Source organism: Aphelocoma coerulescens, chromosome 3 (genome assembly GCF_041296385.1).
Source record: "Aphelocoma coerulescens isolate FSJ_1873_10779 chromosome 3, UR_Acoe_1.0, whole genome shotgun sequence".
Taxonomy (NCBI): domain Eukaryota; kingdom Metazoa; phylum Chordata; class Aves; order Passeriformes; family Corvidae; genus Aphelocoma; species Aphelocoma coerulescens.
This window is the reverse complement of record NC_091016.1, coordinates 95,622,756-95,648,335: the sequence shown is the minus strand read 5'-3', so window position 1 is coordinate 95,648,335 and position 25,580 is coordinate 95,622,756. Positions and strand designations below refer to the sequence as shown.

Sequence of the window (25,580 nt, the reverse complement as noted above, 5' to 3'; positions counted from 1 at the left end):
AATTGGTCCCCACAGGCCTTTCAGACAAGAGAAGCTGCCTCTTAACACAAGTACTTTGTCTGCACCAGGACCTCAGGGATACTTTTTCAGGATCAAGCATCAGAAGGAATTCACCCCTTCCTTTACTTAGTCTGTTCTTTATCTTTTTCTAGTCATAATCCAGAGCTTTGTGTTGTTTTATGGTCATATTCATAGAAAATTTGGAATTTAGCATTTAGATGTCACATGTGCTAAGGTAAGCTCCTGTATAATATCACATCGGCACACCAATGGTATTAAATAAATACTTTTACACCTAAGAAAAAACCATGAGATCCCATCAGAAAATAAACCATAGAAATTAAAGGTGTTATGCATGCTTCTCCTACTTAGAATGACGCCTTTATTCTGCTCCCTAGTCCTTTTCAGCCACAGTAACCATAAGAGCTCCTCACAGGGAACAAGCTGAGGAGGTGTGTGTCAGAAGTAAGTGCAGTAAATCAGAACAAGAAAATAACTAGGTATGATTGAGGGATACTTCTTCTGTAAGACAAAAGGAAAAAAACTTCAGGAAAAACCCCATATTCTTCAGTGGTTGCCAGTTCATCCTCAAATCGTAGCTAAATCTGAATTTCACAGTTGACTCTGTTTCAAACAAACAGGTCCTTTTCAAGGATGAAGTCAGAGTCATAAAAATTATGAAAAGGAAGGACAAGAAAAAAAATAACCCAACTGTTTTCACAATATAAACACAACACAAAATTCAGGACATGAAAGAGTTTTTAAAGTTAGCCTTTCCATAGAACTATGTGGAGCTTTGTGGAAAGCAATAATGGGAGGGACTTAAATAATTCTACTTTCATTCATAGACAATACGGCAGAATAAAGAGAAAGGTGCATGGAAGTTTTATAGTATCTTTTTTCTTACAATAATAAAAAAAGATATGTCATTGTGAAGCAAATGAGTAACACTTTAAAAGGAAATACTTTACTGGAGGGCCTTGAGCTCCCACTTCACCACTGGGTCCTTGGTCCCCTTCTTCACCCTGGGAAAGCAAAAGGAATACACCTGTAGCCAATCTGTACCATGCATATTGCTCTGTATGAGGTGCATTTACTATTTAATGTTTTCTGTCATCATGTCATGCTTGAAAGAAATCCAAATGAGGTCACACCACTTCCCCAGACAGATACTCGTTCACACTCCATTCAATTATTAGTCAAAAGGGTAATTTCAAAGAAACCTCAGTATAAAGAATAATGATATTTTACTCTTAATCTGTCATTCCATTTTTTCTTGACATCAGTGTCTTCAGGATTTTGTCAGGAACTGTAGTGATAGGAGAAGGAGTAAAGGGTACAAACTGCAAGAGGGGAAATTAAGTTAGCTATTAGGAAGAAATTCTTAACTGTGAGGGTAGTGAGACACTGGAACAGATTGCCCAGGGGGATTGTGGATGTCCCAACCCTGGCAGTGTTCAAGGTCAGCCTGGATTAGGCCTTAAGCAACCTGGTCTAGTGGAGGTATCCCTTCCCATGGCAGAGGGATTGGGATTAGATGATCTTTAAGGTCTATTCCAACCTCTCAACATTCTATGATTTCTTGTTCTTCCAGACTAAAAGTGCAAAAAATTTTCTCTAACATTTTTTCCTGCAACATTGAAGCATGGACCAAGGCAGTGCAAATCTGAAATTTTCTTGCAAATATTTCAATATTAATGAGGTTATATAACAAGGGTAATTCAAATGAAACACCTTAAGAGAGTTAACATTTCAGTTTTCAAGGTGAATCAGACTTGGCCTCTGCTTATGAACTTATACCGTGTCCTTTCCCTCTCAAATGTCCCTTTTCCCTCTCATTCTTCATGTAACTACTCATCTGTGCTGCAGAACAGCTAACTTGGTAAATTCAAGGAATTATTCCGCATTTAAATGTTTGAAAGTTTTTCAGTTAATAAACTTAGCTTTAATTTTTCCTGTAAGTTCTATAACAATTAAATTGAACAATCAAAATAAAAAGCAAGAGGAGTATGACTTGTGCATCATAATAATTACATAGTACAGGTGAATAAAGAATAGAGATGTGCCTTTGTTTACTGTGGAGCAGTATGATATGTAGTACTATAACATGTACATACTTCATGTATTCTGTTAAAACAATTAATACTTAAAATATAATACTGTTTTTGAAGGCAAGGCTACACTAGTATTAGTTTGCTAAAAACAACAGCAGTTTTATCCTCTTTTATTATGTTACCTTATAACCTTGTTTTCCTGGTTCACCAGACTCTCCTTTTGAACCTTTTTGCCCCTAAATTTAACAAGAAAGACCAAAATAAATAAATAAATAGAGACTATTCATAATTAAAATTAAAAAGTTAAAAAGTTTTCCAAAACAGACATGGACTGCTGAGAGCTGTCTTGCTGTTCCCTCTCAACTCCTATTCACTACTGCTTCCTCACCTGTCTAGGAAACACTACATATCAAGTACCATGCTCAAAATATCTGCTTCTGGATCTAACAAGGCTGCATTTCTAGGCAGGTTAGTATTTCTTTTTATGTTATCCCATAAAAATTTCCTCAGGCCAACAGCATTTCTAGAAACCAGCAAAGAATATATTTTAAAAATCTTAGCTAAAATGAGACTTCAAAACATGTTAATTTCAATTTAGTAAGTTACAGGTCTCCCAGGAAGAGAAAAAAGTAGTCAAAAAGATTAAGAATCTGGGGGAATATTTAGAGTTTCTGGAGTCAGACCACAAATGATCCAGGAAGTGAATGAAGCAATCTTTCACATACTGTAATCTTCTCAGGACCACACATAAATTTTACCATGAAGATTAGAGGAGTAGCAAGAGATTTCAACAACATGAAATTATCTTGGCAGTCAACAGTTGAATAACCATAAGCAACCGCACTGATGCAATTTTTTTTGAAATTAAGGGTGAAAAGCCCTTTTTCAAGTCAGTAATTAATTATCCCGCCCCATGCCTTGAGACGGCATCTCTGGAAGGAATGCTGGAACAAACAAGTTCTCTTACCTTCATACCCATTAAGCCAGCATGTCCTGGACGGCCAGGTGGACAAGCACTGGGACACTGGAAAAGCATTCACATAGTTATTACCATATAGGCTGAATAAGATTGCCTGAGATTACTTAAAAAGAAACAAAAACATGGACAATAATCTTACCAACAGGTCGCCATCTTGCAGGCCGATAGTTCCCTAAATTAAATTAAATTAATCAAAGTCAGCAATAGAGCAATAACCAGACATGACTCATTAGGCAATACAGTCATTAGACAAAACTACTATCTAAACCTGGAATCAGAAATACAATCAACCAAAGGACCTCTCACAGAAGAGCACTTAAACGGTAGGATTTTGCTGTAGGACTGCAGGTCCTGTCCTCTAACTTAAATCAACTTTTCAAAAAACCCCAAAATATTTCTCTTGCTTTTTAAACTACCTCAAATATATCTTCTGGTAAATATAGAACAAATATGTTCAAACCCCATTCATTTCCTACAGAGCCCAAGACAATTTCTATAATGAGAATAACTTAGTGCCATTCAGCAAAAGATTTCTCTTTACAGAGAAAATTGTTTTTACAGGGAAAGCAGTCTTCTCAAAAGTATTGGTAGATGACAGTTGCAATAAACTAGACATCAGTGTACAATGAAATGGACACAGTGGGGGGAAGGCCCTCTCCCATATTAAATCAAATACTTGATGGAAGCTAACAAGAGGCTTATGAGGCACAACAGGGAGAAAGATTATTTCACAGCAGCAGCTGGGTTCTCTGAAGCCCTGTGGGAGGAAGCACACTGTTTCAGAGAAAAGCACAGGAGAGTTTAAGGAAGGAGCTCCTTAAAGAATGGTCTCCTTATATACAGAAGGATTTTTTAAAAGCCTGGAGTATTTGGGTCCATAATGTCATCAACTGGAGTGGGACTGTGGCACTTCAGAAACCTAAAAAGGACAAAACTTTAAGGAATAGAAGCACTACATGCCATTACTGAGAACTCATTTCCACTTGTTTCCAACCTACTCTTCTCCAATTTACCATTCATGTTTTTTAAAATGCCTCTCCCAATTCTCTGGCAACTTTCATGAAAACAAGAAACATGGCATAAATAAAGCATATGTATTTAGGGTCTGTCCCTAAAGAGTGGGGAGGAGGAGATTCCCAGCAGAAGAACAGTACAGATTTTAAAAAGACATTAGCATGGCACCTTTCCCAGCAGTTTGCATTTCCCTGCACTCAGACTGAGATGTGTCTGCCAAACTCTCCATTTTATCTCTCTGGGCAGGTAAATTGCCACAAGACAAAGGCATAACACACATTCCTCCTCCCAAGAGGTTAAGAAAAGGTAGCCATTCTCCAGGAGAGGCAAAGCACTGCTATAAAGCTTTCTTCTATTCCTTGCAAGTAGCAGATTCGATTGAAGAAAGACATTAGAACTCAACCCACCTGGAAGCACATATTTCTGTCTCATGAGACAAATATTAATTTTTTCTTCTCCTGAGAGAGAAAAGCCTGCCTCTACTGAAGTAACACCAGTGAACCAACAAAGACTACATTTACAGTATTATGATTCACAGGGAAATTTAAAACCTGTGTATTTGCAGTTTGCAGAAATGGGAAGGCATCATGAGAGAAGTTAGACGGTTTGCATTTCAAACTTTTTAAAACCATAAAGAGCAGAAAATTGCTTTCTAAATGGAAGATCAAAATCCTTCTGAAATCCCAAGGTCAGCATTCAGCTGTAGAGCTTGGGGAGAACCTTTGTTCAAGCAGCAACAACACAAAATTCAGATGTAAGCACATATTAAACATAATCACTTACTGGAGGACCTGGAGGTCCTGGTAGCCCTGGTGGCCCTCTTTTTCCTGGATCTCCCTTAAAAAGGGTAAAATAATTTAGTTGATTGATAGTAATAATGACAACCAGTAGGCACATATTCAGACCACACAACAACAGTGAGAAATTAAGAGGCTGCAGAAGGACAGACTAGGTAGGCAATTCAAACATCAACACACAACACAGCTCCCATAACAGAATGGGAAAACCATTTTTTTTAGTAGAACAGCAGCCATGTTGTGAAATAGGAGCTACAAGAAAACCAAAACATTTTCACCTGCTTTAGAAAGCTGAAACACCTGACCACAGGATCATCTATGCACTCCTCCTCTATAATTGCAATTAAGTTATGAATGAAAAGAATACTAGTAAATGGCAAAAGTGCCCAAAGTAGAGAGAGGGGGAAATCCATTTTTTCAGAGCTCAAGAAGAATTTACCAAGTTAGAATTTTTTCCAGTTTTGTGAAATTTTGATGCTGAGTGCTCCCATAAGTAAAGACAATGTGGAACCTCTGCAAATTATTTTTTCTGAATGTTTTTAATTAAAATAGATCTAGTAATTGGGCAGAGACCACTTTTGAACTGAATATTGTCATTTCAATAGTATTTTTTACATTTTATTAAGTCATAAATGCAGTTATGAAGATGAATATAGAAAAATTATTCATTAATTCTCAAAATGCATGAGCTATAGAGCCATTCCTTTCCATGCAATGCATAATTACATTGTGGGACTCATTATTACAATGTGTTATGGAGGCTTGGGATATAAACAGATTCAGAGACCAACTGCATTAATGTTCACATGCAGCTTTAGAAAAGGCATCACAGATGCAATTTCTGATTCAGGCAGTCTCTGAACTACCAACTAACTGCCAGAATTTGTGACAGTATGACAGAAAAATGCCATTTTACCAATAGCCCATACACTTCCCTAGGTATCCATTTTTGCCCCTCCTACAAGACAAGACAGTGAGGTAGATGGCTCATCTTCTGAAACAAATTGGCAATTTTTAATATTCTTTTAAAATTAATTCATATAATTGCATTAAAAAGTAGGTTTTATTAAACAAAAGTTTAATGCTTTTTCAGATTTCAAGTAGAAAAATACCAGTTGGTATCTACCTCCATTTCAGTAAAGTGTGGTGTCAAAATATGATAGTGGGGTGAAACTGAGTGCACAGTTCTGCAGTCAGGTCAATAGATGGAGCCACATTTAAAATGAGACCAAGAAGAAGTACTGAATTACCATGTTCACTGATATGCAAATAAAAATCAGTAGTTTGAGTAGTTAAGGTTTACATTTCCTATATTTCTGGCAGGGCTGCTTTTTGATTTCAGCCTTCCTTGAATAAGAGGAGTATGGGACACTCCATGAAATATTTAATTCTAATCTGACAGGTGGCCCTGACTTTGTGCTATGCATTGTTCTTATTTCTGATGAGCTTCAAACATAATCCTTCTTCTATCAGTGATCACTGCTCAGGAAAAAAACATTTGAAAATGCTGTGATAGCCCAGATAGTATTTAGATGACCATTTTTTCTTTAAGTACCTTCTATCAGTTGAATAAACCTACATTTTCAGCAAACACAGTAGTACTTACAGGTGGACCAGCACGACCTACTTCCCCGGGAAGTCCTGCTGCACCAGCTGGACCCTACAACAGCCAAGGTAAATAGTATTTTTATACCATGTAATACCTATGTAACAAACATCCAAGGATTGAGAACATGTAATTCTCACAAACAAAAAGCTATTCCTTCAGACACCAATATTCTTGCCCCATATACCACAGACCTACACAACCTCAGTGGTAGCTGAAGAGAACATACATAATAGACATAGAATGTAAAGATTAAAACTCTCTTTTTTTACTGAATTACTTTTAATTATAGTATAATAGCTTTATTAAATATTCAAACAGATTCATTGAACAGTGTACTTATGAATTGTAAAATTGATACTTACAGGTGGTCCAAGAAGCCCCTTGCCCTGTGAAATATGAAAAAAAGGTCAGAAATATGGGGAGGGTTCCAAACTTAGTTAAGCTGTTTTCCAATAATAGAGTATTTGGGACAAAAAAAGGTGTAAAAAAACCCTCATCTGATTCTGCAAAATAATTTTCAAAACTTGTTTAACTACTGTTAAAAATCAATTTTATTATTAGGTAATCAGTATCAGTAGAGAAAATTAAATTTCTGATTAACTTGCCTTGCAGTATCATTACATATATTTATAAACAAAGATACTTCCACGAAGGAATGAAGACATTAAAGGCTTTGTGTTTAGATAATTATCAAGTACCATGATAAACATATCTATGCTATAATAATTTCCTTCTAAAGGTACATTTGAATTTATAACAAAAGAGAACTTTTTTCCCCCCAGTGCTTCTCTGAGGCCTAAATCCATTAAACTTAGGGTTTTTGGTAATCAGAAAGAACACCAAACTTCTCCTGTTTACATTTTCCATCAGTATTGTTCTGAATCATTTTAACGAGAAGTGTCCAAGATACAAATGTGTTTCTGCCTGTTTGGATGATACACTCCCTCTAAGAAAACAGACCTCTCAGTCTTGCATTGTTAAAGCAAATGGAAAATGTTACAGAGAATAGCATCAGTGATATGTATGAAACACTAAAATAAAAATCCCAAATACACTTAAATATGCAGGAGATTTGATGTAATAAGGCACCTGGGCTGAATGTGAGTTAAAAAGCCACAGAACATCAATCCAGGGTTGTATTTGTAGGGCTGTTTAGAAAAGTCTGTATAACACAGGCAAATTTTCAAGCATTCATCAGAATCATTCCATTTTAACCATTTAGTACACAGCAGAAAGTAAGCTTGTGTAACCTTCATAATCCCTTTTCTATTGCTTCACACTTCCTTGCTACAATTCATGATATTATACATATCTATATTTGACTATACAAATCAAACTTTCACTGCATCACATATTCAATAATATATAATTATAATATCACCTGCCTCTGAAAGGAGGAAACCACCTGCTTGAAGGTTCTCATTGGAGTACCCCTTCCTAACACACCCCCTAACAGCGGCAGGGAAGGTCGACGACACCAAAAGAAGCAGCAGCAGCTGCTGTACCCAGCCCACACAGCAGCCCAGGAGGTGGCTGTCTCCTCCTCTGACCATTCCACCGCATCCCCTCACCTTCCTAAATTAAGACTGCAAAAAGCAGGGATTCTGTCTCAGCAATCAATGCCTCCCCCTCACACAGATGCTCCATCCTTCTGGCCATGAACTCTCTACAAGCAGACCAAGTTGCAAAGCTGAGAGCTCCAGGCCAATTGTCAGTAAGGACGTACACAGAGCAGTTGCTGGTCCCAAGCAGCTGTCCACATTCCTTCCTCTGTCTGTGTAAAGGGAAAGCCTCTCCACACAGCCTGGGACTGCAGCCTTACCTGCCCAGGTGCTTGCTGCCTGCTTTGGAGGCACTCATCTGACCCCCAGAGCACATCGAGTGCACAGGCCTGGGCAGCAATGCAGAGTCTGTAATCCCCTGCCTCAGAGACACCTGTCCCCTAGATCTGGTAAGTACTCCTGCCATCACCACGGAGACTCCAGTATTTGTAAGCGTACGCTGTGCTGGATGCTGTGTTTTAGTAGACCTTAAAAAATTTTCAAATTCTCTGTCACTAAATGTAGATACAAAAATGCTGCTAGCAAGGATTTTCTTGCTAGTTTCTAAGTCCGTGAGAGACTTTTCTCTCTCACAGAAGAGGCAGCAGGGAATGTAAACAACCAAGCCACCTGCAACCTTGAAAAGTCTTGTTTATGGTATAGTAGAAAAATATTTTGACAATGGATGTTTTAGGATTTTAGCCAATCACCCCCAAAGGGTGGCTGGTCCTTTGTCCAATTAGACTATGAAGAAAAAAGTCTATAAAAGAGTTTGTAAAATAATTAAATAAATCAATCTTGCTGCACAATTCCTGCCTGCTGGATCTTCTCCTCCTCCCTATGGCTGCAGGACACGGTGATATACTGTAGGAACCAGACCTGCAGTAATAACTAAATACACACAATCCTCCCCATATGCCAGATGTGTAAACTACTAGCAATATATCAGTTCACAGAAGAGGTAGAGGGAACTAAAGGAGAGAATGGACTGACGGGTGCATTACATGCACTTAAATGTAGCAGCCCCAGGTCCATCTACCAGGACCAGGTCAGAGACATCAGCATATTAAAATTACTTGCATTAAAAAATTACTTGAATTAATCAGAAGAATTCTAAGAACCTTGTAACCTGTCATTTGGAAGATTATCCACCAAACAGATGAGACAAAGGGAATAAATTAAAACAAAATGATGAAGCAGGAAAAAAAATACAAAAAAGGGGAAACTTAAGATGATAACTGAAGATTGTCAGGGTACATTCTGGGGAAGAAAAGGTGACAGAAGCAGAGAAGCAAATGCTGCATATAAAACTTTATGTCCTTAACATTCATTCTTGAAGATACCCGCAAGTCCTAATTTGGCTGATAAATGCCACTGGATAAACATGGAAAAAAGTGCTAATAATTTAAAACTGATTAGTGTTGTATCCAAGCCTTTTGATTTTCTGTTTGCACTGAGCATTTTAATAACTTAAGCAAGAGGTTCTGTGAGAAATGAAGTCTTTGGATAACCATCCAGGGACTACTCCACTTGCAAAAAGCCACTGACAGCACTCAAAGCAGTGCATAATTACACCTAAGCACTCAATTAATCATGTAGCTATAGTATGCAGAGTCATAATTGTGCTCACTATGTTTCTAGTAAATGAGGTTTCATGGATCAAACCGAAGAACTGCAAAGGTTAAACAGCCCCATTACTTCATATTTGTAGTAAGAGCTTCTCCAAAATTCTCTGAATCTGAAAATTAGAACCAGCACAACCCAGCACTACCACTTCTACTTCTTTTTTGTTTCTTTTTGTTTTCACGGTAGGTGGGTTTTGTTGGGGTTTTACGGGCTGGTGTGGGGAGGACATTTGTTTTGGTGGAGATTGGGGATTGTGGAGTTTCTTGTTGTTTTGGTTTGGGTTTTTGTTTTTGTGGGCTTTGTTAGTAGGTATAATCTCACTAAAGCTAAGATGACCAGTGCTGGCCATTTTGAGAATCTTTCAGCAGCTGCACAATTTCTACAATAGCATACAGCCATTTATCAGATAGAAAATGGCATTTATACAGGCTTTCCTAAGAGATTTGTTTTGAGCATTAAACTCTGCATATGGATTCAGCATGTATGGGTTAACAACCATGGAGCTACAAAATCAATCACTAGGCTTCCTCCCAACATGTGAGGTCTAAGGATTAATCTTAAAAAGTACAAGGGTAATGACACAAGGTGACTAAGTATATCCCTCTTTTCTCTTTTAAATAAATTGGAATTTTCATTTCCTCATTATAAATATTCCTGCAGATTCACCTGAAAAAACAGTTGCTTATTAAGCAGAGGCAGAACAACTCCAAAGGCAATCCCTACTGAGGTTCACTGAAGCGTTATCACCTTAAGACGGAAAGTCTCAGGGCAAGCAAAAATCACTCAGCTTTGAACAATGGTCCAAAATCTTATCAGATTTATTGCTTTTACAGTCTCAAAATATGGTAACAAAAGTCCTGCTGCTCTGAAAAGAACCAGCATTCTACCTTGATAAGTTGGTTCCGTTTCCTGCTTTCCCAAATTAACGTCTCTACCTCTAAAATGAATTTATACATGTTTTATGTGCCCACTTATTCTGGAGGGTCTTAAATTAATCATTCTTGCATTATTCTGTAAATGGTGAGCTAAAATCATGTATGTTTTCCCCAACTCAGTTTTTATTTCAGTTGACAGGCTAAAATACCACAGTACTTTGACCAAATATTTCAGTTTTATTTCCCCGTTTTTTGCTATCATCGAATCACAGAATGGCTTGATTTGGAAGGAAACTTAAAGATCACCTAGTTCCAATTGCCATTAATAGGGACACCTTCCATTAGACCAGGTTCCTCAGACCCCCATCCAACTTGGCCTTAAACACTTCCAAGGATGGGGCATGCAAATCTTCTCTGGGCAACCTGTTCCAGTGCCTTACCACCCTCACAGCAAAGAATTTCTTCCTAACATCTAATCTAAACCTACTCTCTTCCAGTTTGAAGCCATTCCCCTGCCACCACATGCCTTTGTAAAAAGTTCCTCTTCAGCTCTCATGTAAGGTCCCTTCAGGTACTGGAAGGTTGCAGTTAGGTCACACCTAAGACATGTCTTTTCCAGGCTGAACAATCCCAGTTTTCTCAGCCTTTCCTCATAGGAGAGGAGCTCCATCCATCTAATCATTTTTTCCCATATCATCTCAGTAAACACACCTGACAGAGTTTAACTACCTCTTCTTTACAGCTAGATGTTATAAAATGCATTGCAGACAACCCAGAAATTATTTCCCCATCTAGTTGACAGCAAAAAAACCCAACCAAACAAAAAACCAACAAAACAAAACAAAAAGCCCACCTCAAGCCTCTAACAAAATAATGTAGGGGTTTCAGTCTACCTAGATCCTACCTCAGTTCTGCCATTTTCTATGACTAAATTTAGCTCATATATTGAGCCTACAGACCAGCAAGCCACTATAAAAGTATTACCTATTTTCCAAATTTTCAGGTAAGAATCAGCATCCATGAAAATTAAAGTGGTTTATTAAGAAATTAAATCCACAAAGTGATTCATCTTGAGTTTGAACATGTCTATAATGTCATACCTTCAAGAATAACTGTTACCGTTTTCTCTCTGGCCAAATATCAAAATAATTGTTTAATATAAATTTACTGAGAGTTAATAGGACAAGGTCAAAAATACAAATACACAACGAGTGTTATACTGGAATATAATACCTCTTCTGTTTAATTTAAATAATTTCTCCAAACTGAATATATTTTTAAATTAAATTTTAATTATATGCAGCCTTATTATAATTTCTGCTAGTCATCTTATCACTCATCTTCCTTGAGGTTTTTTCCTAAGCTAAATTTCTACATGCCAACCATCATTCACCTCTTCAACGTGCAAAACTCCTAAAAGTCAAAATTATTTTCAGCCCCTAAAAGTTTCAAGTCCATCTTTATGCCAATTGGAGCATTACTCTTTGCATGTCCCTTCTCATGCTTTGTCTTGTTTTCATACAGAGCAGCAAAACAGCACAAGGAGTCTCACAGAATTTACACTTCAGTGATGCCATTTAAACACATGGCAAGAAGCTGAAAACAGGAATAACCGTAGACTACTATATGCAAATGAAACATGGGCTCTCTCATCTCCACAGCATTTTCATAAAGAGATGGAAAAGAATGGTGTAAGTCCAAAACTTGGAACCACATCACACATGCTCCTTTCTTTTCTGCAGCATACAAACCAAACACAACCTTTCAGTAATATTTCTACACTTAGATATAAAGGTTAAAAGGTTCCTTAAAGTACTACTTTCATAACTTACGAGTTCTTTGAAACCTCAGAAACAGTTTGGCATTTTTCTTCCCTACATTTAATGGTAAGAAGCCTTCATATTAATATTTAAGGCACAAAAATCCTCCTCGTATACTAAATGCATTACTTACTGGAAGTCCACGAGCACCTGGAAGTCCTGGTTCCCCCTTTAAAAGATAAAAAATGAGTTTTTAAGAGGCATGAATATCAAGTTTTGTAAACAATATACAGGAAGATGTTCTCTCAGCTTTTGGAGGGTATCATTTATCGGGCGTAGTCTGCAAGTATTATTCACTTCATTAATGCTATACTGGTTTCAGTAAGACTTGATAGAAAGGAAAGACTTTCTCAGTATTAAAAAGATGCAGCCCCAGGTCTTTTATTCCCCCACCCCCAAAAATTCAAGCATGCTTGTTACTCTGACTTCTGATTTATATTTCATTTGTTTGATTGATGATTAAGTCAGGTTTCTCTGTTCTGGTTCCCTCTGCATATTACAATGACACAATTGTAATACAAGATGGAAAGGGCCTCACCATTAGTGAAGATGCTCAACCTTGATCTCAACAATGTAATGCCAGCCACCATTCCTTACTGCTGGTTGTGGGAATGGAAGCTTCTTTGTACTGTGTGAAAAGGGCCCAGTACATAAGTATTCTATAGATATTTTAAAAAATGACTTTAAGAAGGGCTGCAGCATCTTATTAGTCACATAGAAAAAAACAAAAATGCTGCTTTAAAAAAAACCATCATTTCATGCATAATTTTGTTCCTACCTTCTGTCCTTTTGGTCCTGGGGCTCCACGTGAGCCATCAGGTCCAGTGAATCCCTTTGGAAGTAAGGTATATAATGTTAATGCAAAGGTTATGTGTTTTTCTTAATCACAACAAAAAACATTGTAAAACACAGAAGAATGAAGATATTAAATGAAATTAGTAACTGCAGGAGACTTGCAATCAAAATATTTATTTACGTGTACAGATAGAACTGTACAAGTTCAAAGTACTAGCTTCTGGTGACAAACATTAGTGCCTGTGCTATGTATCTCCAAGAATTATTCAGTAAAATCACAAATTAAACATGTGATCTCACATGATCTTATTTCCTCTTAATGGGAGATTGATGAATTTATTTCATGGCTAAGGTTAAAAACAAAAACTGTCGGTGCTGTCCATTTCAAATAAAAGTTTCATTGACAACAAAAAAAAAAACCACAAACAAACAAACAAAAACCCACAAAGCTACCAGGCTGGATTTAAATTTACCCTTTGAACTTGTCTATCTGGCTAAAATTGAAAACCAATCATAGTATTATAACCAGGAATTTATTTGGAGTTCTTATTTTTCCTTTTGTTTCCAATTTTATAGTCAGCTTATATGGCTTAGAAATTTCCAGATATCCAGAAGTGCTTTTCTTTTATGTTTATCTAATACTTTCATGTTTTTGGTACACTTCCACTTTTTTTGGTACATTTCCAGCAATTCAGTGTTCGCACAATTGTTCCGACAATTTGATTTTGAAAGCTTACATGATCATTACAAGCAATTACTGTACAGTACCTTTTCACAGTCTATTAAACCTGACACTGAAATAATTTTTGAAATAAAATGAGATTGAAAAAGTCAGAACTGCCTCATCAAAACACAGAAGGCATTATACATCTAAAATCCCAATTAAAAGTTGAATGCACAGTGAAAGTACAATAAGGTCTCACGGTTTTTCCTCAAGTGAAAATGAAAAAGGTTCAATATTTCAAAAGACTGTATTCTAGTATTACATTTTCACTCAACCATTAATATGAGGAAATATACAAGTGTGAACAGATATCAAAAGCTGACCTGAGTTTAGTGCATTCTGTTTCACGTGATTGTGTGCCCGTGAATTTTGGCAAAGAAAATAGAACTATGCCCTAAGTGAAAATTGTAAGAGGCAATGATTTTTAAAGAGCTGCTTATAGGGTGTTGACCTGTACAGATGGATTGTGGGCCTGTATGGTTTCTAGGAAAAAGTGAAGTGGTATGAGACATCACTCACAAAACCCATTTCCTCTTACAGATACGATATTTGAACAGTTTAATTGAAGACTCTTCCAACTCCATGTCCACTAAATCTCTTCCCAAAAGCAAATTAAATATTAACCTCTAACAGCATTGCAACCTTAAATAGATACTAGGCTTTTTCATTTATATAATTTGCAATACCCCCGATACACTGGTTTATTGTATATAATCTTCATTTTTGATATTTTAAATATTTAAAAGCTTATGTAAATTAAACATAAAATTGCCTGCCTCCTGGCATAACATCTAAGTACTAATGCAACAATATTGATTCATAACAAGAAATGCTTTCTAACAGTGGTCTCAAGAGAGAGAAATATGAAGTTTCCCAAAAATGTTTGAAGGCATTTTTATTACTGCAAATTTATTCAAGAGGTATGACCTAGCAGGCCATCAACACTAGATGATGTTGAAACTTTGATCTTCTCTATTATTTTCCACGGGACCAGGAAGATGCATCAGCAGACCTTCCTCATGCCCTCGCTGCCCTGCCCTGCGATCAGAGGTGGCTTCCAGAGGCGGCAGCACGAGTCCTCCCTCAGACCACTGCCCAGCGCCCTCTCCAGGGCCAGGTGGCAGCACCGACAGCCCTTGTGCTTTATTTATTTACTCTTGGGGAAAAAAAAAAAAAAAAAAAAAAAAAAAAAAAAGAAAGAAAAAAGAAAAAAGAAAAAAAGAAAGAAAATTCTAGAAAATCAAGTGTACTCACATCAGCTCCCGGCTCTCCAGGCAGCCCAGGGGATCCTGGTTTGCCTGCATCCCCATCTGGACCCTACAAGATTTAAAGGGACAGTTAAGTATGTTTCACAGAGGGGAGCAGAAACAAAACTCAAAACTTCTTCTCTTGCAGAAGCAAATGCAAAGTAGCTGAAATCACTTACCGGTGGACCAGGGGGGCCCTTTGGGCCTCTCTCCCCCTACCAAGATATGAAAAGGAAGGTATTAGTCAGAACTACAACAATCGTCCTTCATGAAAATCACTGATTTACATATTATCAGAAATAATCCTGAACTGACTCTTATTGTAGAAAATTAATATTAAATCTATATCATTTCTATTACAGGCTAACAGAAATCATCACAGAAACTTTGACAGGAATCAAGGGAACACACGTAGTAGCTCCTATCAGGAGTAACGCCAAAAATCCTTACCATGATTTAGTATGAGTGATTCTATGTAATCCCTTTTGAGATTAAATTTATAAAACCCCTACACCACATTATGGCAGATAGTCACAGCATACGATGCTGATTACATAAAATAAATAATCCTGAGTTTTCTATATCAAAGACAATCTGAAAAGCTGCTTTCTGCTCTCACTTCAGCCTACTACAGAGTATGAGACCCATCATTTCCTTCATGTATCTGCAGCCAAATTCAAGGTCCTCAGGATCGAATGCTGACAGACAACGCAGACACACCTCAAGGCATTTCCTCTTTCCTAGGCAGGCCATGGGAAACACTTACATCAATGCCATCAATACCGGGAACTCCTGGTGGCCCTGGTGGACCTGGGGGGCCTGGTGGACCAGGGGGACCTCTCTGACAAGGAGTAAAAAAAAAGGAGCAATTAGAGCCTGGCAAGTCACGGAGCCAGTCTGGGGGACCAGCACACTTAGAGGCTATGGGTTAGTCAGGAGGTCACAGCTGTGAGAAGGAGCTGCATCCTCACCCCATGTGTATCACAGGCCCGATATCCTATTTTGACTGTCACTACGAGGACTGGCAACACTGCCCTCACCAAGGGAATGGGGAAGGTGTTAAACCCCCCTCCCTGGGCCCAGCCACTCTTCAGTGCCCACAATGCTGGCAGGGCCAGGTGGGCTCCACTCCCAGCCCAGCAGGTTCTGAATGCTGCATGGCAATGACAGGGTGGCAGAAATAAAAGTGATCTTTGAGAATCAAACACCGAAATTCACTACACTAATTACTCATTCAGCCAACACAAAGGAAACAGTCTTCCTAGGAGTTCGTACTAGCAAAGAAAATTTAAAACAACCCTTTCCCTGCTTCACTGACAGGCTCAGCAGTTTCCCCTGGTTCCTCAGGATTACATTAACATCTACGGAGGCACTTTCTCAAAGCCCCATGCTCCCGAGGGGAGGCAGCAGGCGCCTCCAGCCTGTAGAAACTCGGGGAAAGGCTGTTACAGGTCTCCGAGCCTATAATGGGGGGCTCTGTTCTTGGAGCGAGCTCGGCCCGCGGCCCCACAACGGGGCTCTGTGAGTAGGAGGCTGCCCCGAGCCCCGATCCTGGTCCCTGGCTCCCCACAGCGCTGCTGCTCTGGACACTTATCCTCCACACACCAGACTTCCCAGAAATATTCCGTCCAGCGGTAGTTGTATCTGGAGCTCAAGCGCGGCCGATGTCACCTGCCCTGTGCTCACCAGGTAGGCACACACACGGTACCACCGCCCCGCGGCCAGCTCGCCTCTGCAGCGTCACCCACAGCTACTGGGGAGGGACACGGGACAAGCACCCTCCGGCGGTGGGTGCCAGGGCACGGCAGAGCAGCCTTCGGTCCCTCTGCACCAGCACCCCGAGCTCCGTCCCCTCTCTCGCACTTACCTCGATTCCCGTCTGGGTTATCTGCGAGGGGGAGAACAAAACAAAACAAAACAAAAAAAAAAAAAAAAAAAAAAAAAAAAAAAAAAAAAAAAACACGAGAGCCAAAGTCAGAACAAACTTACTTGAGCCAGGCCGAGGCAAAGCGCCTGAAGGAAAAGCCCCAGGGGCAGGAGGCGGCGGGCCATGGACGGAGGGAGAAGCCTGCGGCTGCCGGGGCGGGCGGGCGGGCGAAAGGTGAGCGCGGCCGAGCCCCTCCCGGCTGCGGCCCGGCCCTGGGCAGGGTCGCGGGGATTGGAGGAAGGTTGGCGGCCGGGCAGGCGAGGACGGAGTGCCAGCAGCACCTTAACCCTTTGCCCTGCCGCTGTTGGGTCGGACACCGACCCCGCCGCGCCCGCGGGTCTCCCGCCGCCAGGCGCCCGGTGCGGCGGCGGTGCCGGGGGCGGCCGCGACAGCCCCTCTGCCTGCGAGGCACAGCGCCCGCAGGGCTCCCAGCCGAGCAGCCCGCCAGGGGCGAGGCAGAAAGCAAGGCACGGAAGGGTTAAAATGAGGCTGCGGCTGCTCGTGCTGCTCTGGGGGGTTGGATTTCTAAAAGCACAGAATACCAGGCAGGTATGGTAAAAAAAAGCATCTCCGGCCAGGAGGGGGGAGAAAAAACAAGACTCGTGGGCTGCAGCGGTGGACAGGGCAGGGCAGGGCAAGTCGCTCACCCGAGCAGGCAGCTCGCCGCAGCCTTCGCGCTGGGGTCGCAGGGGGTCGCAGTGAATCACCATCCACTGGATCTCGAACTGGCAAAGGAGATAAAGATCATGTGAATTCGGGTCAGGGGGTCACTCTGGCCAAGAGTGTAAGAGGAGGAATACTGGCACACTACTGAGAGGGTTAAACGCTAGGTATTTAATGTCAATAGCTACAGGTGGAGCAGTCTTCGCCCTGCACTCCCCCATCCCTAACTGTGGAGGTCTCTTAAGGAGAGGGCATAAACTGGCCGAGGGATTTAAAGAGAAAGACAGATTTGTTGGGTGTCATTTTTTACATATTCTTTATAAGCGCTGTCATTTTTCCACGCACTGTATTGTTGTTTCATTAGACATAAAAAAAGTTTTTCTCCTACAGGTTCACAAGCACACTAGTGACAGATTGCAACTGAGTAATATACTTCTGTGAAATTTCACATCTTCTTCAAACTTTACTATTTGGTACTGGGAAACAACACAGGATTAAGGTACACTCCTTTTCAGAAGGTGCCACCACAACTCGCTTGATGTGCTATATAGGTCAGAAAACAACCCGGCTGCTGAAAGTTACCAAATTGCTTGAGCATAGAGCTTCAGAAGTATATCCATTGATATATAATGCATCACGTGGAATTTTAAGTACCAAAAGTATATTAAATTATGTGTATTTATTGTATCTCAGTTTTAAAGTATTGAGTTGTTTTTCCTTCACATTACACATTGTATCAGTCTGGCTTTTGTACCACTGAGTGGTTTATCCAGAGATTTTTCAGTTTGATGATAACATTCAGAGGCTTCTATTCCTTTCTTTTTATTATGGATGGCTGAGGAGTTGGGGGAAAATAAAGTTTTGGAGGGTTGTTTTTTTCTTCTTGTTACAATATAAATCAGGGTTCTGTTTTTTCCTGAGAAGCAGAAAATAGGAGTGAGTGTCCAGAGTCTTTCAGTTCTCATTTCTTTGCCTCCCTAAGTCTTTCTCCTTATTCCATGAACTAAAGAAGCTCCCCACCACCACTCTCACAAAATGATATCTTGGTGCTTCCTGGCTGCCTTCTATGGGATACCTCATTGTGCTCTTCAGTCCCAACCCATAACTGATGCAGGAGGCAGACTGGCCACCATCCTTAAATTGACTTGTTTGCTTACTGACTGCTAGAACTACTAAATGCTTTGAATCTGAAGTCCTTTAAAATCTCTGCAAGACGCCACATATCCAAAAGTTGAAAAGTTGCTACTTTTTCTTTTTGGCTTTCACCTTCCTCACTTCAGTGCTGCCACTCCTGAAATCCTCTCTATCACATCTCTACTGTTCTGTTTGCTTTGCAGTCACCACAGTTTCCAGAGTGCTGACACTGGAGCACAACAGAAGTAGTACCCTTGTTTCTTTTACCTGTTATCTGACACCACCATCTGTGAGTCAATTCTTTCCCTCCTTTATCCACTTCTCATTTTCAAACCTTCATAATAATAGCCAATTAAGTGCCATAATATAAATATAAAAAACTAATACTAATTTAATATTATAAGGCAGCCATACAATAGCAACAGCCAAAACAGGAGTACGTTGTCAACATTATTCTCACACTAAATCCAAAACACAGCACTGTACCAGCTATGAAAAGAAGAAAGTTAACACTATCTGTCTTGAGGCTATATAAAACAAAAGCTGATATGAAACCTGACTTTTTAAAAGTGAAAAATAAAACTCTTCTGTTGGCAAGGTAGTAAAAGGTGTGACTGGCTTCCCACTGATTTAGGAGAGGTGAGAGAAGGGGAAATATGTTCAAGATTTGATGTCAAGGTATCTTTTCCCATGCCAGTGTGTCACAATGATCTTGTTGATTATGTTAAGCTGATTTAAAGGATGCCACTATTTTGAAGATGTCTCATGTAGGTATTCTATTGATATCAATATGCAGTGTTATTAAGGACTAAGTACAGGCACAAAGTTATCAGAAATGAACCTCAGATAATTTGGGGGGTAATCATAAGCAAAGATATTGACATGTAACCTTTTAAACCCAAAGGTGGTGTGCTGGTTTTGCCTGGGGTAGAGCTAATTTTCTTCACAGTAACTGGTATGGGGCTGTGTTCTGGATTTGTGCTGGGAGCAGTGTTGATAGCACAGGGATCTTTTAGTTATTGTTGAGCAGTGCTCGGACAGAGTCAAGGCCTTTTCTGCTCCTGACCTCACCCCACCAGCTGGGGAGTGCACAAGGACTTGGGAGGGGACACAGCCAGGACAGGTGATCCCAACTGACTAAAGTGATATCCCAAACCATACAGTGTCATGCACAGAATATGAAGCTGAGAACAGAAGGAAAGGGGAGGGGGGAAGTTTGAAGTGATGGTGTTTGTCTTCCCAAGTCACTGTTACATGTGATGGAGCCCTGCTTTCCTGGAGATGGCTGAACACCTGCCTGCCATAGGAAAGTGCTGAATTAATTCCTTGTTTTGCTTTTCTTGTGTGCGAAGCTTGAGCTTTACCTTTTAAAGTATCTTTATTTTGATCCACAAGTTTCCTCACTTTTATTTTTCCAATCCTCATCCCACCATGGGGTAGAGTGGGCAAGTGGCTGTGTGGGGTTTAGCTGCTACCTGGAGTTAAACTACAATGAATGTTTAAGATCCACAGGTCAATGCTCCTGACATACATTTTGCAGGTTTCCAACAGGATTTCTGTTTCATCTTAATATCTTAGCCAGCACAGATATAATTAACTGTGTCTGTCTGTTCACTGTTTTGTCCTCTTAAGTTCTACAAAAATTCCTGCAAATGCCCACAAGCTTGGCACCTCTTGATATCAACCACATAATTCAGTTTTCTTATTAGTGCTTTAGTTGAGAGAGGTGAAGGTTAAGTAAGATGCAAATGAGACCTAAATATGTGGGGTAGCATTTTTAGTATAAAATCAGTCACGAGGATGCGTTTAGCAGTATCACAGGCTTTAAGGAAAACCATGACCCTCAGAACACAGTTGTAGGTCTCCCCTGGGAGATCTGGCTCCTTGTACCCCACTGGGCTCTTGCTGGCTTGGTGATTATTCAGGGGAAGTCATCCCTCCTGGGGAAGTACAACTCAACTAAGCAATTTTCACTTGGAGATTTTTTATAATGCTTTGTCAAGGATATCTGTGTTTCTTCTAAGAGAGGTCTGCTATCAACTGTTTGTACATTTGTTAAGTGACCAAGAATAAACTACATATATTTAAATGCTTCTCATTCCAGAGCTATTTTAACATGTTTTATCCATTTTCCAACATCTCTGAAATAGGTTTTTAGAGCTTCATTTTCCTTGCACCTTTTTTCAAAGCCTTTGAACATTACAGCCAATTCTGGTGTTATTTGTTTTTCCATAGCGAGGGTTCAGCCTTCTGCACGTGAGATTTCACGGGGCGAAAAAAACCAAGATGTGACTTTTTACAGTACACAGACACAATCTGTTCTGTAGTGCAAATTAATCCCTGTTAAACAAATATTGACAAGCAGCTTCCTCTTAGATGTTACAAGTCATGTAGCTTCCCTGAGCTAGTTAGCAGCATTAAATGTCAACTAAATAATGACCCAGAGTCACATCTAGCAAAATGTTTAGTGTCTAATATGAGAAAACTATGGTAATGCCTCTGAAATCACAGGAAATAAGGCAATTATATCATCTCACAGAAGTTATAATTTGGGCAGTAAGAAATTAATTCCCTTACCTTCCTATAAAAAACATGTAAGCTAGGAAGTAAGTTCCTTTTCAGTTTTGAAATGATGCTATATCTCATATTGCTTAGAGTTTATAATGGATCGTATTAATTACTTTTACTTTTAGATAAAAAGAAAAAATATTAGATACTTTTATCTAAAAAAGAAAAGATAAAATGCAGCTTTGAATCTGTATAAAAATTTGCCCACCATAAAGCATTCCAGAAATCCTGGAATAAATCTTTGTAAAGGCCAAAAGGCAAGATGCAGTTTCTAATGGAACGGTATCTATTATTCTCCTAGGCAATCATAGTAATAACAAGCAATAAAGAATCCCTTTTAAAATTATTTGTATTACAGTGCACCTATGAGAAGTTGACCTATTCTGCAAGATAAATAGGGCCCTCACAGAATGGTACAAAAAAGAATAGGAAACACATAACTGATGTCCTTTTAAAATTCTACAACTGGAAGTAATACACTTTAACAACACCTGGGTGTAAATCAAAAGCTGTGTCTAGGGCATATTAAATAAGCAAGACTGTTGAGATATTTAAGCTTATAATCAAGCAACTTACTAGAATATCCCGAAACACAGATTTATTTAGTCAATTTAAAGCAAAATAAAATACACAGGCTAAAACAGAAACTTCTGCAATATAGTTATTTTAAAATTACTAGTGCATCTGACTATGTAACTCCTTTATCATCATTTCAGAGGATATGGGGTTCCTAAAACTACATTTTTGTAATATCAGGTTGAACCACTCCCTTTGTCATTTTGGGCTTCCCAGCATAGGCAATGCAACTCAATCTAGTGAGCCCTAAGTCAGTTCTGTCTAAAAATAAAGTGTATTTTTAGACATCCAAACTCAGTTTAAGAATATAGTGTCATGCTTACTTTCTGTCTTCCCTGATAATTTGTTCCAGGGCTTCATTATTCGTTTTGTCAAGAAGTGAGCATCATACCCCTATTTTAAGGCCTAACTCATGCAAAGATTTAACTTTTTTCATAAAATACATTCATATGACTGAATCTTCCCAGAAACATGCTAAAGCTATAAACAAGTATTTTGCATGACAAATGGTGAATTGTAAAAACTATTTAATTCCATTTTGTTCTTTTATCCTTAAAGGAGGTTGTCCTGAAGTTAACATAGCTCCACACTGGTGCCTAATGATGTACAGTCTAAAACACAGGCAAGGCAGAACTTAATGGTAGACACTTCTCCCCACCAGAGGCCTGAAGAGCCCTGGGTGATCAATGTTGCTCGTTTGTATACCTTGCTGAAAAGAGCAAGTCTCTGTAAAACAGAGGCTGAGGAGGAAAGAGGATAAGATTCCACTTTGCTCTTCTTCTTTTTCTCCCTTCTTTAATCCTTGACAAAGGTCAGCCAGAGTACCAACAGAAGGCCTTGATACCACATCTCTCTCCTCATTTCTCAGCTGCCATTTGGAATCACTACTTCAACAGGCAACAGGAACGCTCTCATTTCTAAAGGGATGACTCTGTGTCTGACTTGAGGGCACAGTTTGCTCTAGCATTGTATGCCAGGTGCTGTAAAACTATTGCATTAATACCTAGAGCTTTCTCTGCCTTTAATCTAACTATCTTTCCAAGGAGGAAAACAGTATTGGCATAGGATTTTTTTCACCCTAGTAACATGCATAGGATATGTGTAATGTGTAATGTTTTCATCATCCCACCTATCCATTCATCCATCAGTATTCCTCAGAGTTAGCAAAGCTAAGATACATATGCTAATTTGTATTATGCTAATAGTCACATTATCAGCTCCAGTGGATTATTTTTGAATGACATTTTCAAAGACTAACTCTTGTTTTCAACAGAATTAGTATAACTTCAGCTATTGAAATTTCCTAATCCACATCTCTAACAGCATGCTGGATAGATCCCTACAGACACATGGGGCAGCTTTCTGCTGGCATTCTCAATTAAAACTGAAATGCAATACAGTAACTAAACATACAGAGGTGATGAAACATGATATGGTTTTGGTTTCTTTTAGCAATGTTTTCCCTTTCAGGTTTACACAACACTGGTTAACCTTTGTCCACATTTTTTTGCAAACAGTGTGAGATATAGTTTAAAATTATGTCTCACTTCATTCTTTTATTTCAAAGTTGTTGTAACAAGTACAAGGAGGTCTAAGAATTTTCATTATTGAAACTTAGACATAACCTGGGTCATCTCTTAATTTGCAAGGTATAAATATATATGTGCAAAATTAAAAAAGCACAGCTAGTACTTACCTGCCAAGGAGTTGTTATTTTCTGCCATTTCTGCTTTCAGAAATAATTTAAACATGCATTTCACAAAACAAAACCCCACATTTAATGTAAAACAATTTTTGCAGAAATAAAAGATTTTGGAACTTACCGGAACTGAAATTTGAGGATTATTTTTAAGTTTTCCAAGCAGAGCAAAGCCATCAGTGTTGATTTTCCCTTTTGGTTTTATGTTTAAGGATTCTATTTTAATACAGTCAATAAAAAGTGTGACACTGTTTGCTTCCACGATTATCATAAGCTTGTGCCATTGGGAGTCAAACAAGAAAGGCAGATGCAAAAATGATGCTGTTTGGTGTCTTCCATCTGCTCCTTTATAAGAAAACTCAACACTTTTCACTTGACCATTGAGATTCACTCCAACTTGTTCTTTTCCTGAAGAATCCTGAATCTGCCAAATAGTCCAATATTTCTGAAGTGTGGCCCCAGTCATCCGAAAAGTAGTTAGAAAGGAATATTCATCAGGCAATCCATTGGAATATATGGCACTGTGTAGGATTAAAATACAGTACATTTGTTCTGTATTAGCTCTGAAAAGCTCCACATATCACCACAGAGAAGCCATTACTCAGTAGAATTACATCTCAACCATTCTTTTATCAATGCTCCTCTGCATGCTGAGCCCCAAAACAGGGTGTTACTAATGGCAAAAGAACTGGTTCAGAAGTGTGGGTTCTTCCAGTGTTTTACAGTTTTTATGATAACCCTTCCTAAGAGTAATGGATGGAACAACAACAAACTCCTACTTCAGATATAGAAAGTACATCCTACAATTATCCTATTTCCCACTGTTAGATTTACAAAATCAGTCAACACAGTATGACTTTACAACGACCAGGGAGAAAGTGCAGATCTGATTTGAGTTTGAAGGCATAAGAATGTATTTTTCAAACACATTTTCTTGTTCAGCCTGCCAATAACCATTTTGTTAAGGTATTAGCTGTCACTTCAGCAGAAATCATTCAACAAATCATTTGTTGACCGATATACACGTGGTGAGAACCCACACTCAAAGTGTATTATGTCCTGTGACACTCAACCACAAGGCTACAAGCAGAAGGGAACAGATCTGCCACATACAGAACATCTTGTATGTTAGCAACTCCTGCAAGGTGAGCTTTGGAAACAGGTAGCACTGGCTGTGTCACTCTGCAAAACAGCAATGTCATTTTTTATTTCAAATGTATCACTGAATCTAGTACAATATTTAAGAAATAGGCCTTTCCGTATTCTATGGATCATGAAACTCTAGTGTCATATCCAGTTGACATCAATACATTATTTGCCATCTACCCATACTTATTAATAACTTTGAATAAATTTCTTAAGCATGAAGACATGCAGAGCTATTTTGTCCCAGCCTTCATTGGAATAACTTCTCAAACAAGTAGACATTTTGAACAAATATGATTTTTGAATGGCAGATCAATCCTCTCTCAGCAGCTATTTAGCATTAGTGAACCTCAGGACTTAGGCTATGGGGGACGGGGTGGGAAACAGAGAAATGGAGTAAGTTAGCTCTTATTCTGTAAGCTTGATGACTATTAGAAAAAGAGTACTTCCAGAAGCAATCTCCCTAGTTTGCTGTGTTCCAAGCTGTAGTGCAGCTGTGTTCCAGCAGGCAGCGGCACAGCCTCAGCAGATTTCAGCGAGGACAGCGTGAGCCCGGCAGCGGCAGCAGCAGCTTCGCCTTACAAATAAAGTACCCGCACTGTCGGTGCTCCTCCTTTTCCCACGAGCCCTTGCAAACACCTGAGAGCTAGGGTATAATGAAGGGGAATGTTTAGCTGGAAAGTTTAGTTAATTATATAAGGTGTGGGGACTTACAAAGTTGGAAGAGTGGGTTCCTTGCCAGTATCTTTAATACTGCCTGTGATTTGCTCTGAATTGTGTTCCTTT

General features: G+C 39.2%; 1 protein-coding gene across 1 annotated transcript in view; it reads right to left on the bottom strand.

Annotated features, from left to right (window-relative positions):
* Positions 1-25,580, bottom strand: part of COL9A1 (collagen type IX alpha 1 chain) — a 66,703-nt gene that overhangs the window by 32,616 nt on the left and 8,507 nt on the right. The window contains exons 5-19 of the mRNA XM_069008616.1: positions 23,773-24,169; positions 17,656-17,733; positions 16,949-16,969; positions 15,848-15,922; positions 15,261-15,296; positions 15,089-15,151; positions 13,094-13,147; positions 12,449-12,484; positions 6,816-6,839; positions 6,451-6,504; positions 4,831-4,884; positions 3,173-3,205; positions 3,022-3,078; positions 2,237-2,290; positions 972-1,025 (exon numbers count right to left, since the gene is read on the bottom strand). Coding sequence (XP_068864717.1) covers positions 972-1,025; positions 2,237-2,290; positions 3,022-3,078; positions 3,173-3,205; positions 4,831-4,884; positions 6,451-6,504; positions 6,816-6,839; positions 12,449-12,484; positions 13,094-13,147; positions 15,089-15,151; positions 15,261-15,296; positions 15,848-15,922; positions 16,949-16,969; positions 17,656-17,733; positions 23,773-24,169 — 1,090 coding nt within the window. The remainder of the gene's footprint in view (positions 1-971; positions 1,026-2,236; positions 2,291-3,021; positions 3,079-3,172; positions 3,206-4,830; positions 4,885-6,450; positions 6,505-6,815; positions 6,840-12,448; positions 12,485-13,093; positions 13,148-15,088; positions 15,152-15,260; positions 15,297-15,847; positions 15,923-16,948; positions 16,970-17,655; positions 17,734-23,772; positions 24,170-25,580) is intronic.